The 14,675-nt window shown below is 35.1% G+C and overlaps 1 protein-coding gene across 1 annotated transcript in view; it reads left to right on the plus strand.

Annotated features, from left to right (window-relative positions):
- LOC135841369 (uncharacterized) overlaps positions 1–9,433 on the plus strand; it is a 34,089-nt gene extending 24,656 nt beyond the window's left edge. Inside the window, exons 2-3 of the mRNA XM_065358308.1 lie at positions 2,218–2,276; positions 6,989–9,433. Coding sequence (XP_065214380.1) covers positions 7,060–9,042 — 1,983 coding nt within the window. The 5' untranslated portion in view covers positions 2,218–2,276; positions 6,989–7,059 and the 3' untranslated portion in view covers positions 9,043–9,433. The remainder of the gene's footprint in view (positions 1–2,217; positions 2,277–6,988) is intronic.
- The last annotated feature ends 5,242 nt before the right edge of the window (positions 9,434–14,675 follow it).

The following is a 14,675-nucleotide window of genomic DNA, read 5'->3' on the forward strand; positions in this document are numbered from 1 at the left end:
AAGATATCGTCTGGTGTGTCTTCATAGTTGTCCCACTTGAAAACAGAGGCAATGAGACCATTTTAAGCTTCCGGAACGATTTCAGTTTGTACATATATTCAAAAATTTCAAATTGCTCTGAAAGCTCTAAAATGTTGTAAGGATGGGTTGTTTTTTTGTGGAGGGGGTGAGGGGGGGACTGAGATTTACTTGGAACTAAATAATTAAGAAAAATTTTAAAAAACGCCATTAAAAATGTTTTTCTAAATTTTTTGAATTTTCAAAAATTTGCCAAGAATCCAAAACCAGATTTCAGCACATGAAATTTCTCGTTTAAAAATAGGGATGCCAGTTTGAAAGCTTGAGAAATATTTTATAGATTATATTGGTCGATTAGTTAGAAATGTGTGTCAAATTACAAAAAATTCATAGCTTTGAAGAAACTCGAAAAATTTTACTAAAACATAAATACGAGTACGTTTCCATCTGTAATAAGGGATGCAGAATGATATTGTGAAAAAAATAACTTGAAAATTGGGTACTCTCGATTCATGACGATTGCAAATGAGAAAAACTCAGAATACAAATAATCGAATGATGTCACACGTACTTTTATTTGGAAATTCTTCGTGATCGTAAATCTGAATTGAAATCTCCACTCGCTAAAATTTTACTATCGCGTTCATGTGCATTTAGAATCAACTCCGTTTTTCAATTTTCAATAATCGTTAACCTCGCTCGCGTTGATTCTATGTAGTAGCTACGTACGTATCTCTTAAACTGTATCCATTCGAGCTAAACCGAGTTGAAAAATTCATCTAAAAGTCATTCTCGTCGAGTGAAATTTGCTTAAAACTCTATTACCATCTTTTCAAACGATTAAGTATGTAACTTTAGCTTCGGGTTACACGAATCTTCAAAGGGGATTTGTTCAAAATCAATTACCCATTTTCGCCTGTCTGAAAAAGAAACAACGAAAAAAATCGAATATCGATAATTTTCAGCTTTAATGTTTATTTGCATCCCTCAGTTGTGAAGAGGAGAGATTTTGGCAGAGCTGTCACTCATTCCACAATGTCTGAAATTCCAAATTGGACACCGGGTTTAAAAATTTGAATTTAATGCGAAATAGGAGGACGTGAGGATCATACGAGTATTAATGCGGTTTATTTTACATAAATAATTTTTCAGAATGAAAAAAAAATTTTTGGATCACTTGAAAAAAATTGGCAAAAATTAGCAAATTATTTTTCAAATACGAATAACACCGAAAACTGGTTTTAAAAATACCTCCCCCTCCCCTCATCCACATTTCAACTAGTCAGCCTCGTCTTGTTTAAAAAAAAAAATGAAAAACGAAAAGTGTAAAAAAGCACCCTATTTACAACTTCCACGGTATTCGAGCTATTATAAACTTTGCCCACACAGAATCCTTTGTGATGCGGTTCATAAGCTGTGTAAGCTCAAGATATAGGTTGGTGGCCGGATGGGATGGAGCGTTTATAAATCGTTTTAGGTCTTAATCTTGCTTATGTAATCGTATTTATCCACACGAAAGGCATATGTAGGTAAGGTACTTCAACGTACACAACCAAGGTAAAGGTATACCTCTACTCTTTTTACGTGCGAGAGGAAAGTTTTCCCAGGCATCTATTCGGTGATGCCCTTTTTCGCCTTTCGTCGTCGCTCGGCCTTTTGTATGTACTCGTATCACAGTAGCAATATACGCGAATAACTTTTAGAAGAGTATTTTTCTCGCTTTCGTTGAATGGGTCGACCTCGTCGGTGGTTGCTGCGAATATTTACCATACCTATCTTCGCACCGGAGGAGTATCGTAATTTTATCCAACAACGCAACACACACACACGTATCGAAAACTTTTCCAATCGAGTTTTCTCGCTTTTCCATTTAAGGTCTTATATCAGATAATCTCTACGGCGCTTAGACCATGTGTAATCACTTACTTAATAAATTACCGCCGTTTTAGTTCTCCTCTTCGCACATTCTGCATTTCGTTGGGGCTATTTTTATACGGTTTTTGTAGATTTTTTTATTGAATTTGTATTTAAAATATTTCAGCAATTCTTATCTGAATCAGTATCGTTCAATTTAATCCAAAAATATCATTTTAAATTATTTATAAAAATATATATTTCAATCCCTGTTTATTCTATTGGCTTGGTCATAAAATATTTGTATCGAATTTTCATTAATTTTTGATGGTATTTCAATTTCAGATTGAAGTTCAATTGCTGCTCTTACAGGATTGAGAAAACATCGTTGGATGACACCCTAGGTAAGAAAGTTTTTGATAATTTTATGCTAACACTTTAAAGTATGGTTACGATTAAGAATGATATAGCTTTAAAACTGTCAAAATAATATAGAAAATTTTCATTTGGTTCAACTCCGACAAAAATATCGAAAGCACTCACCAGGACAGTTGATAGATGAGAGGGGGCAAAGGGGGCACGTCCCTGACACTCACGTGTGGATGATGTTCCTCTTTTGTTAGAGTTAAAATAATTTGTGTAATGTTTACTATTCAGAATTTTCAAATTCTCTCGACCAGTTCTGCTTTTTTTAATCTACGTATTCAATGAATATCGAATCATCATTGTAAATAGTGACAGGTTGAACTCTGAGCCCCTGCTCGCCTCTCCCTCTTCTCAATTCTAATCACCATAATATTAGGTAAAAAAAAACCTACAATTTGAAACTAAATACGTACTACAAGAAAAATGTACTATAAACTATGTGCAACTCACCAAAAAGCCTTCAGCGAGCCCACGTACATATAAGAATGGAACGGAAGGACTTTTCTGTCAAAGAGGAAGAACCTGTTCGTTACAAAATTCAATCTAAACAACAAACGATTTAAAATTATCCAGTAGATGTAATAAATTTAACCCTAAACAAGAGACCGAGTCGAGGACCCCTTTCCTATATTGGGGAAAACTGGTTGAACGCGAGCGTGTGAGACATTCGAGTAGACGTTTGTTATATCCACCTATGTATATTTTTGGTCAATTAGAATATTATATCGATGTGTTTGATAATAGTACCTATACACACCGGGTAAATATACGTATATTTCATTAACGATTCTACACCGAATAGTCCGGGGACCGGTACAAGCTATACACAAATAGATAGCTACATAAATATACACGTCGTTTATTCTCGCGTTAAAATTCTAACGGGGATTCCAGCCAGAATCGAAGTGGGCGCGATCACATTGACGACAGATGAGAAGTTTTCGATGCTTTCGTGTTGTATTTATTTTCAAATTATTTTCATCATTCTGAAGAACGTTTATACGGATCCTGGATAGTGGATAATCATTAGGTCAGTGTCCACCTGTTCAGTTGGATCTTGGGAAAGCTTTGTTATGGCTGGGTACGAGTAATTGGATAATTAATGGGTATTGAGAGTATCTAGTCGAATACAAATATCACTTTTTTTTCTGTTTTGGTATTTTTGAGTTAGATGTGATTTCCTGAAAGTGTGTCAAGTACATTTTGGGAAAAAAATACGTACAACGTCTTAGTTTTATGAAAGTGAATCAAAACATCGATACTGAGTTCAAGTTGGCTCTTGTAATATGAAAAATCAAATTGAAAAATTCTAGAGAATTATGATTTCAGAACCGTTTAAGAATGAGAAAATATGGAGGGTGATTTTCCTTTCTCTCTTGGAAAGCTTGAGAAATGAAGGAAATGAGATAAATGATGAATAATGAATTGCAAAAATCCCTCTGAGCTGCTTTTTGTTTTGATTTTTTTTTCAAGGACAGGTTGTCCGAAAAAACAGAGAATTACACCCCTGTGGAAACAGCAGTCAAAGAGTTGTGTTGAGAATCTCTAGATACAGGAGATGTTCCAAAATTTTTGAGGACACCTACATACAACGTTCTCCTTATTTTTACAATAATTTTTTTTTTAAATCAAAAAATTGAGGTTGACTTTTTAACATTAAAAGTATGTGGAGTATTGAGTATTGGAAGTTGAAAAGGATGGACAGAGCGAAGAAGAAATTGAATGCTCCAAAATTTTGAAAGTCATTGCACCCCCCCCCCCCCCCCGATATTTTTAAGCGTTTTGTTGTCAAATGAACTTGTTTAGCACTATTTTTCTTTTTAATTTTAACCATGTTTGGCGCATTACTGGCTAAGTTCAGAACGATCCTATCGAAAAAATGAGTAAATATTCAAACTCAACGCTTTCGAATTGGTCACAATCTATGTTAGTACATACTCGTACATCAAATCAACCGTACTACATATTTAAATTTTTTTGACTTTTAATCAAAATTATGGACTTGTGGACCCTTTTACCCCTCAGGGATGTTCAGATCCTGTTTTAAAAATGGATTCGTTGAAACTTGAAAGTATAGGATGAAAAGCTATTCTGATTTTGATCAGATATTGATTTTGAACTTTCCGTCAATTTTCTTTGAAATCCCTGCAACAGAGGATCAGTCTCGAGAGTCGAGAAATACTCCTAATTTATGAAAGTTGAGCCGTAAAAATTGAAGAAAAAAAAACTCGTCCTGGCCTCCCTCCCTCTCTCACCCTCCTCGAACTAGACCTATCAATCAAAATCTAAAATCGATTAATCGAATCTCAAAAATCGGTTCATTCACGATCTTCGATTCGACCGATCATTACCATATTAAAATCGAATATCAATTCCACTCTCAAATCAATTAATCGAGCCCTGAAAGTAGATTCGTTTGCAATTTTTAAGCTCATTTATGAGCGATCATGTTCGAAATGAAAAATCAATTTTGTCCTAAGATTTAACTACTTATTTACTGATCAAAAGTCGATATCAATCGAAAATCGATTAAACAGATTCTAAAAATCGGTTCATTTTCGATTATCGATTTCATTTTTGTTTTTGTGTGGTAAAAATTTAACAAAATTGCGTTCGTCTCTTCCCAGAGAGCGATCCATAAAAAAATGATTTTTCAATTTTCCATCTCGATCATTTCAAAAATGATTGGGGGGGAGGTCTATCTTAAAGCCTAAAAATGGACATTTTTTTAAAACTGTGGTTACTAAAATTACTTTTTTTTTTTTAATTTTCAAAAATTGAAGTTTTATAACTTCTGCCATACTTTTTGAAGGGGGGGAAAAATGCTGATAATATCAACAAGTGAATAATTTACCGAAGTATTTTCTTTTTTATTGTTTTTCGACTAGTTACACTGCATTTTGGTGAAATTGAATCTCGCTTTCTGTCAAAAATATGTGACAATAAGTCCAGACTTTTTTCAAAATTGCCAAAAAGTGTCAATTTTTTCCAAAATATTGCAAAAAATTACAACAACGGTTTCACCTTTTTTTCTAAGAATTGCCAAAAAAAACTCGCTTTTGTGTTACAATTGTCAATGTCTCGCTTTTTGCCAATATTTTCCTAATAAAACAGAGTATCTAATAGGTAGTGAAAGTAGTGAAAACGTAGTGAATTTAGTCATAAAGGTAGTAAAAAAATGTATGAATTCAAACGCGTGACAAAAATTTTCAAATGATATTAAAACAACACCTTGACTTACTTTGTGTACAAATTGTCTTCCAATTTCAATTTTTAAAAGAAATTTGATGTGTTATTTTTTGTTGGAGGGGGGGGGGTGAGGGGGTTGAGTGGAGACCTTTCTGAAAATTGAGTTGAAAAAAATCAGCGAAAAAGTTTTGATTTTTTCAAAATAAAATTTTGTTAGATACCTACCATGCCAGGATATCTTATAGTTAGTGAATTTAGTGATTTTGAAAATGGGTTGTGAGAGTAGGGAAAAAGTAGTGAAAGAATGTAAAAATTCAAACGCGCGACAACCACCTTCAAATCATTGAAAAAAAAAATTATTTTTGATGAAATTATAAAATACTTCGTATACAAATTAGCCTTGCAATTTTAATTGTGTTTTAAATTTTCCTGTAAAAAAGTTTATTTTTTTGTGTGGGGGGGGGTCGAGTGGAGAACTTTCTGAAAATTAGATTGAAAAAAGTAGTGAAAAAGTAGTGATTTTTTTCAAAAAAAAATTCCGTTAGACAACATGTAAGAGTCGTTTTTTCACGAAAAAGTTGCAAAAAATTACCGGACATTGACAAAAATTTTCGATTTTTTACACGTTAAAATGTCAAAAATTTCCTTTTTTACTAAAAGTTGCCAAAAATTATCGCTTTTTGCAAAAAATTCCTTTAATGTTTCATTTTGTTCCGAAAATTGCTTCAATCTAGCTTTTCTGCCTAAACTTATCAAAGAAATCCCTCTGCTTTTTCTTGAATGGTTACAATCTTGCTCATTTGCCAGAAATTCCCAAGAATTCTCACTTTTGTCAAAAAGTCTTACTTTGTTATCTGCCAAAAAGTTGCGACGTAATAGTCACTTTTTTCTGTGAAAAATTTGAAGATGCCATTTTTCCCCCAGTAAATTGCCAAAAAGTGCTGCCTTTTACTAAAATTTGTGAAAGTCTCGGTCGAGTTTCAGTATTAGATTTTAATTAAAATGTTCATTGTTTTTGCTCACATCATCACATAAATTTTTTGTTCACTTTTTTTGAAAAAAAAATGAATACAAGCCCTTGCCCCCTCGTTTCCTCTCTCTTAAAAAAATTCGTGTAGTGTTTGGAAAATAGCCTGTCGCAATGGTCCTGTTGGAATCCTGCTTTTTACTTTTGAGATTTAGTTACCTAGACACCTTGTTGAAATCTTTCACTGATAACCTTGGAAAACAATTCACCTCCTACCCTTTCGTTGCCTGTTTTGTGTGTAGTTGGATTTGTATTTAGAAGAGTTGGAAAATTAGAGAAAATCTAGGAAAATAAAGTCCTTCAAACCCCTTACGAATACCCTTAACAAAAAATTCCAACTTTTACCCATTTTACACTGGCTGTCGAGATGGCAAATTTAAGCTTTACGACCCCGAACCTTCCTGCCACTGAAGAGCTTTAAAGCTTGACACCGTTCCACGTGCACTTTCCTCACGAGCCTTGTTTTTGTTACAGATATACCCACTGACACGTGACCCCGATTCAAATTTCTTTCTCCAATGAGGTAGTACACAATACTCGACGAAATGGCCCACCACCAACACCACATACGAACAATCCCATCCAGGGCGATATTGATATTGCTCTACCATACGTTACCATATACCACATGCCTGCCCGACCCTCCGACCAGAGTATCGTTTAAAGAACCTTTCACCCCAACCGCATTCCCCATATTGACCACCGAGCCGGGTAACTTCAAAGAAGTCGTCCGACGTAGCAGCCTTTTCGTGGATAAAAGCTTGCTAGCTCGCGAGATTATCCTACATCCGAGCCACCTGTACTTGAGCTGTCCTCGTTACTGGGGTAAAACTTTCAACCTGCAAATGTTACGAACGTTTTTCGAAATCGAAATGGATAAGTATGGTAAACGAGTACCTCGCGAGCAGACCTTCAACTATCGTTTGTTTCACGATGGCGAAGTGGTGGCCGAAGATGGCAGCGTGCAAAAGCTTCGCAGTCCTTTGCTCATCTCCAAGTATCCTCGTTTCTTGGACGAGTTCTTGGGCCAGTATCCGGTCGTGTATTTCGATATGACTCACGTACGTCCGACGCGATATGTCGAGTGTGCTTTTCAAATCAACAACGCCATTCACGAGTGCTACCAGCAGCATTCGTTTCTGACCAAGGCTCTGGTCAATACTACGCATATGGAGCATTTCGTGCAGATTTTCGACGGAGTTTACCCGAAGCATACGGCTGCTACGAGTTTGCGAACGTTGAGCGAGATTTTGTGGACTCATTACGGTCGTCCTGTTATCTTGCTGGTGGATGGGTTCGATAATTTCCTGATTAATTTATCGCTGCTGGAGATGGACAGTGAAGACAAGACGGATATCGTGAATTTCATCAATTTACTTCTTGGTAAAAGCATCATCCGCAATGATTACCTGTACAAGGCTATCGTTACTGGCACCATTGACATGAGCGATGAATTCTTCGGCCTCAGACGAAACGTCCAACCGGAGTTCTTGAACGACGAATTATACGAATATTTCGGATTCACCGAACGTAACACTAAAACAATGCTGGAGCAGTTGCAGTTCACTCCAGAGGATCGTCTCCAAATCCGCGATTGGTACGGTGGATATAGAGCTGGTGTAAATTCAACCAGACAATTGTACGATCCGGCTGCGATATCGTTTCATCTATCGGATCGCAAATACCGCAGTTACTGGGACGATGACCGATTGGTGAACGAATTCTTGCAGAATCTATTGATGACCAAGTATTTCCGTACAGTGGCCACATCTCTGATATCCGGTGCGAATTATTCGATCGCCGTCAAGCATCTGAGATTCTGCGAAACGGATTTCCTGCAGATTAAAAAGGTAATGAAGAATCCCCAGAACGAGAGAAGCGTCCATAACCCACTGAGGTATTTTCTTCTGAGAGGGCATTTGACTGTCAGCGACGCGAACCAATATGGCAAGAATATCAAGAGCAATAGTACGGTGATCGAAGTGAAAATACCGAATAGAGATGTGGCCAAAACGTGGCGTAAAAAGCTATCCGATCATTTCGAGATTAAGCTCAGTATCAAACCGAAACGATACCGAGGGCTGATTTACCATTTCGCTGATCTTTTCGGCGACTTCTTCGCTGCAAACAGTGAACGCAGCGAAGAACTAAATCAAGCTCTTCACGCTGTCATGAAGGAGTTCCCAAACTACCTGAGGTTGAGTGCTAAACTCAAATGTGGAAAAGGATCGCTGGTTGAGACTGTGATGCAGTATTTGACCTTGTTTATCGACAGGTACGTTAGATTGAACTCGGAAGCTATTGTGTTTTACGACGATGTTCGAGTTATTATCGTGAATACGAGTTATGAAGCTGAGTCGGGACGAGTGCCGATGGAAGAAGCTAAATCGGTGCTGGAAGAAATGACACTGCCGAAGAGATTCGATACGATTAGATATATAGGTGTTAATTTCAGCCCCGAGAAGGAGGTTCATATTCAAGGGTTGAGTGATTTTAGGTTTTGGATTTCAGGGAGCAAGCTCACTTGAATTGGACGTTGCCTGATCAGTTTCGGTGTTATTCTGACTTACTTGGGGCTTGGAGCTTGGTTCGGTGCCAAATTTTGGTGGAAAATACTCCTTGAAATTTTGAACTTCGATGAAAATTTATTAAGTGGTTATTTGGTTCGAATTTTCGGAATTGATTTTCAATTTACCATTCAAAATGAAGTGAATCATAAATTAGAGGCGACAGATTGAAAAATGTATTTCTTTGCGAGGTAGAAATCTCAAATTTTATTAATCACCCTCCCTTCCTACTCCTCTTTTAAACGGCTGATATTTTCGCACATCGATCTCCTCCTCATATGTATACTTAGGTACTAATAAACTCATCATGTGAACTAAAATAAGTACATATAAAATTATTTATTTCCCCTTCCTTCTTTTGAAACGAAATTCCATCTATGCTTCTGACAAAACGATACGATTACATTAAAACTTTCTCGTAACAATGTTTTCAACCTTCATTGTCAAGTTATACTCACTACTCAGTGTTGTGAAAAATGCAGAAAGAACAGTATCATACCCATTGGGAGTAAGGGACACGACAGTCGACAACACAACACAGCATAGAAAGAAATGGAGAAGTAAGACTGCAATTCAATCGATAAATGATGAAAGTTTTCAAACTTTAAAAGTATTGAAAACTTATCGCTTGTATTATTAGATTTGTAAGAAAAAAGAAAGCGAACAGACGAGAAAAACATGCTAAATCTGACGCTTTAAATTTCTTCTCGGTATTGCGCGTCTAGTTCTTTACAATCCTTTTCCGTCTTCGTTTTTGTTGGCCGATTGCACGATTCTATGCTAAATACGAATATTTCGATCATACGAGATTCAGGAATGAATTAATTCTGAAGTTTTAAAAATCCAGTTCAATTTGATGTCTAATCTTATGAGAAGCAAGCGCCCAAACAGTTTGAGAAATACAGCGGGTATTTAGACAAATTCGAGTACATCGGAAATTTATTTTGAGAAAGTTTTACTTGAAATTTTTGATTAATAACGACCGAAAAATTCCGTTAATATCCTTCCTTCCCCTCTCCAAAATGAAAAACTGGTATTCATTGAGTATATGCTGGGTGATGAGAATGAAGTCCTCAGTCTGCACTTCAATAGGTACATAAGTTGCTAGACTACTCGAAATACTTGCCACAGTAGGTTGTGGAAATTACCATTTCAAGTACATATGAGCCAATTTGTCGAAGAGGAAAATAAAATTGTCATCATTAGCCCCTCACTTATTGGTACAGGAGGGTGATTTTTTTTTCAGCATTTGAATTTTTTCGTCATAATGCCAAACTTTGCAGTCTAATTGCTCAGAACTTGAAGAAAATTTGTTTGTGGCGTTTAAAAGGTGAATTGAGAGCAGTTTCATGAATATTTGCCAAACATTTCAAAAGTTCAGGGCTCGTATCTTGTACTTGCTTACTTTTTCTAAATTTTGAGTGCTAAACTTGCCTTTTTTTCAATTTTCAAAAATTGAATTTTTCCAAATCTTGACCTATATTTTTGATGGGAAAAAATTTTGGTATTCCAAAAATAGTTGAAAATTGTCACTTTTTTGCAAAAAAAATTCCAAAATGTCGAACATTTTTTTAATGAAATTTGCCCAACGCTTTTTCTACCAGAAATTACTATAAAAGTTCCTTTAATTAAATTGCCCACTTTTTTACCAATAATTGACATAAAGACCTGATTTTTAGCAAAAGTTGTCAATTAGTATCACATTTTACCAAGAATTTCCAATAAATTCTTCATTCTTTTGCTAAAAAAAAAATGCTAAGAAGAACTGCCTTCTGTTAAAATTGAGAAAATGTTGCTTTCGGTCAAAAATATAAAAAAGTCTCGCCTTTGGTCAAAATTTCCAAAAAGTCTTGTTTTTCCAAAAACTGCTCAAAGCTTTCGTTGTTTTGCCAAAAAAATTTAAAAGTCATTTTTCAGGGTGTCCACAAGCCTGGAAAACCTGGAAAAGTCAGGGAATTCGGTCGGTCTGGAATAGTCAGGGAAAAGTCAGGGAATTTCGTAATTTTCACTGAGAACCCCTGGAATTTTGAAAAAACGATCAATTGCAAATTTTGGATAAAGACCTGTGATGAAAGAAAACATTATTCTTACTTCTCGAAATTAAAATTTTCAAAAGCTGTCGCCCGCGCTTCGCTCGGGCCAATTTGTTACTTCTTTTCAAGTAAACAAATTTCACATTTTGAGGTCTCCAAAAATTCAAAAAAAAAAAAAAATTCATAAGTCATATGAATATTGTATCAATTCGCTAAAATTGATGATTTTCTACCACATCAATCCACAAATTTTCATTCAACGTCCCCCCCCCTCTCAAAAACCTAAAAATAGCTTCTATTTTAGAAATGGGCCCAACATGATATCTGTCCCTGGTCCGCATCAGCTCAGCTCTGCTATTTTTCTTAGTTCTGTCAGTAAGTAAACATTAAGTATTCTCCATTTTAAGTTTTTCATTCAGCGTTTCATTTTTTTTTTTTTTTTTTTTTTTTCATGAAAACAGCTGATTAAAGAATAGATAGCGGTTTTTTTTTTATCCGAAAGAAGTAGGTATCCAGTTCGAAGAGAAACTTAGGTAAAAAATTACCCCCCCCCCCCTCCCCCCAAAAAGCTTCTTCCTTAATTAAAGTGTGGGATAAGTATAGAAAATTGGAAAACATGGTCTGGAAAACCTGAAAAAGTCAGGGAAAATGACTTGCCAAAAATTTTGGACACCCGGTTTTTTTTAATTGCTCGAAAGTCTCGCCTTTTTATCAAAAAATTGTGAAAACGTCTCATTTCGGGTCAGAATCTCGAAAAAGTCTCACTTCTTGCCAATAATTTCATAAAAACCCTGCTTTTAGCAAACATTTCTAAAGTCTAGTTTTTTGCCTGAAATTTCTATAAAGTTTGCTTTTTTTTACCAGAAATTTCTAATAATGCCTCACTTTTTTGGTAAAAATTGCCAGAAGGTCTTAATTTATTCCGAAAATCCAGTCTTGTTACCTATTCTGCCAAAAATTTCCAAAAAGACCTCTTTTTCTTTAAAATTATAAAAATCTTGCATTTGTAAAAAATTGGTATAAATTTTTAAAGTACTCTGTTCTCAAAAATTTAGTTTGTTGAAAAAAAAAATTGTCAAAGTCTTGCTTTTTACCAAAAATTACCCAAAGCTTTCACTTTTTCGCCAAAGATTGCGAATAAATCTCACTTTTTTGCTAAAAATTTGGAATCTTCGGCATTAAAAAGGGCAATTTTTTTCCCCATTAACATTATGAAGTACCTAAATAAAGCTTATAAGAGCAAATTTTTGGGAAAAAATAACAATAAAAAGCTTCAGAACTACGTAGTTTTTCTTCCCATTTCTTCAACAATGTGCTTCCCAGTTCGCATACGAAAACAATCACATTAAAAAAAATAGAATGCATTTCCTTTTAACGCAACCCTCAACTCTCTTTACTCGTACATTAATTTTGAAAACATTTCGTTTCGAATTAATTCACCACCATTGACCCAGTGGCTTAAAAGGTAGGCAAACAAGTCTACATCGACTCGCTGTAAGTTGCATAGTTATTTGGCATAATTCCTCACTACTGCCTTGGAACATTCTGCAGTTTTTTATGGATTCAGAACGTTCCACTTTTCAGGTTTGCCCGACCGGGGGGGGGGGGGAAGAGTTTCATCGAAAAATCAAACCGATATACTCCAAATTATTTTACAATCATGCACAACAAGCATATACAAAGTATTCTAAAGATACATTGTACTTGTCCTCGAATCAGGTATGAAAAAAATGAAAAGAAGAGATCAACCCAAGCAAAGAAGAGCTTCAGATGCGTATATATCATTCAAACATAAAACTAGATAAATAAATACTAACTCGTATCAAGCAGGCAAACTCAGACGAGCCGAAATAACACTCTAAACACTAGGGACAATTTTTAACGAGCACTCTGGGAATTGTTGCGGGAAATTGCTGCTTGCAGTTAGATTGAAAGATATCGATGACGACGTACGGTAATAAAAAACGAAAAATATTACACCATGTACACTTCTAAACGCATATCTAGGCATTTAAAATGTTTTTTAACTTTGTACTCTGTACGTATTACTTTCATTCGCAAAAAAATACTTCACACGTGTTGGAAGTCATCGTCACGTGACACTTGATGGGTCGCAGTCGCAATGGAGAAGGAAACGTACACGACAACGATACATTTTAATTGTCGCGTTGAAACATATCATAATATTATAGCTTCATAAAAGCTCATAAAATTTGAGAATTTATATAATGGGTATATTCACATTAAACTTATACCCATAGTTTTTTTCTCTCATTCAGATAGTATGAGTACAATAAGTTATCGAGAATTTTTATGAGACTTTTAGCACTGGAATGAATCAAGAGATCATAAAAAATGGATCTTTGCAGTGTAAAATTTAATAAGTCCATCAATATCCTGCAGTTTGAAGGAATTCAAATTTCATCTGTCAAGTTTGCCTTATGGTCCTAAAAGTTGATATTATCAGAAATTTACAGGAGATCAATGTTACTTAGATAAAACTGGAGAATCCGAAAATTCGCAGGAGACTCCAGAACGATTCAAAATAATCACCAATTGCAATAAAGTACAAACTGAATTTCAGCTTTTCATGAAAATTCGATCGAATTTTAATTTTTTTTTTCACGAAAAAAAGTCATTGAATTTTCAAAAAAATGGCAAAAATTAAAAAATGAATTTCTTCCCTTGAGATAGATGTTGCTGATGTATTGAGGGACCTTCTTTTGATTTCTCTAATGTTCTCACTCGATTAGTATTGAAAACACTCTTGAAGGAAGCCCCCCATTACATCAATTTCATTAAATTGAAAAAGAAAGTCCAACTCAAACTTGCAGATAATTCATTAATTACTGCTGCCACACACATTGTTCAAATTTTAATGAGAGTAGGACCATCATTAATAAGCATTCCATTCTAAATTATGGACACTCCTGGACAAACATTTTTAATGGGTAGAGTTTCCATGGAATTTTCCCGCATGTCATTAAATATACACAAATGTGAGTTAAAATGTGAACCTAAATCTCTCGATGAATTTATAATTCCATTTATGCCCACAATTGAATTTCAAAATGCGCTCACGGTGTATTCAATTGTAATGATAAATCAAGACGATTATCAAGAAACTTATGATAGCATGGCCAATGCACAGTTCACCAAAGTCGAAAGAGAAATTATTGAGGATAAAATGACAGCAGTTAATACTTCCTGAGAAAACCTACAAAAAGATTTAAAAATGGCAGTAGCTAATGGTTCAATTACACAAGAACAATCTGCTGAAGGATTCGAGAGACTAGAAAAATTTTACAATATTTTTGATCTAAACCCCGGGATGTACTCAGGTGAACAAGTGAAATTTAATTTTCAAGAGGGTGATGAACATCTAAAACCCTGAAGAGGTGAAAAATTTTGTCCAAGCAAAAAATTATTGCCAGCATCATATCACGCTATAGTGAAAATGCTCGAACTTGAAATTATTCAATATTCACATTCACCTTACATTAATACCTTAGCACCAGTTGTGAAGAAAAACGGTGATATTTGTCTTTGCCTTGATGCAGA

Source organism: Planococcus citri, chromosome 3 (genome assembly GCF_950023065.1).
Source record: "Planococcus citri chromosome 3, ihPlaCitr1.1, whole genome shotgun sequence".
NCBI classification, from domain to species: domain Eukaryota; kingdom Metazoa; phylum Arthropoda; class Insecta; order Hemiptera; family Pseudococcidae; genus Planococcus; species Planococcus citri.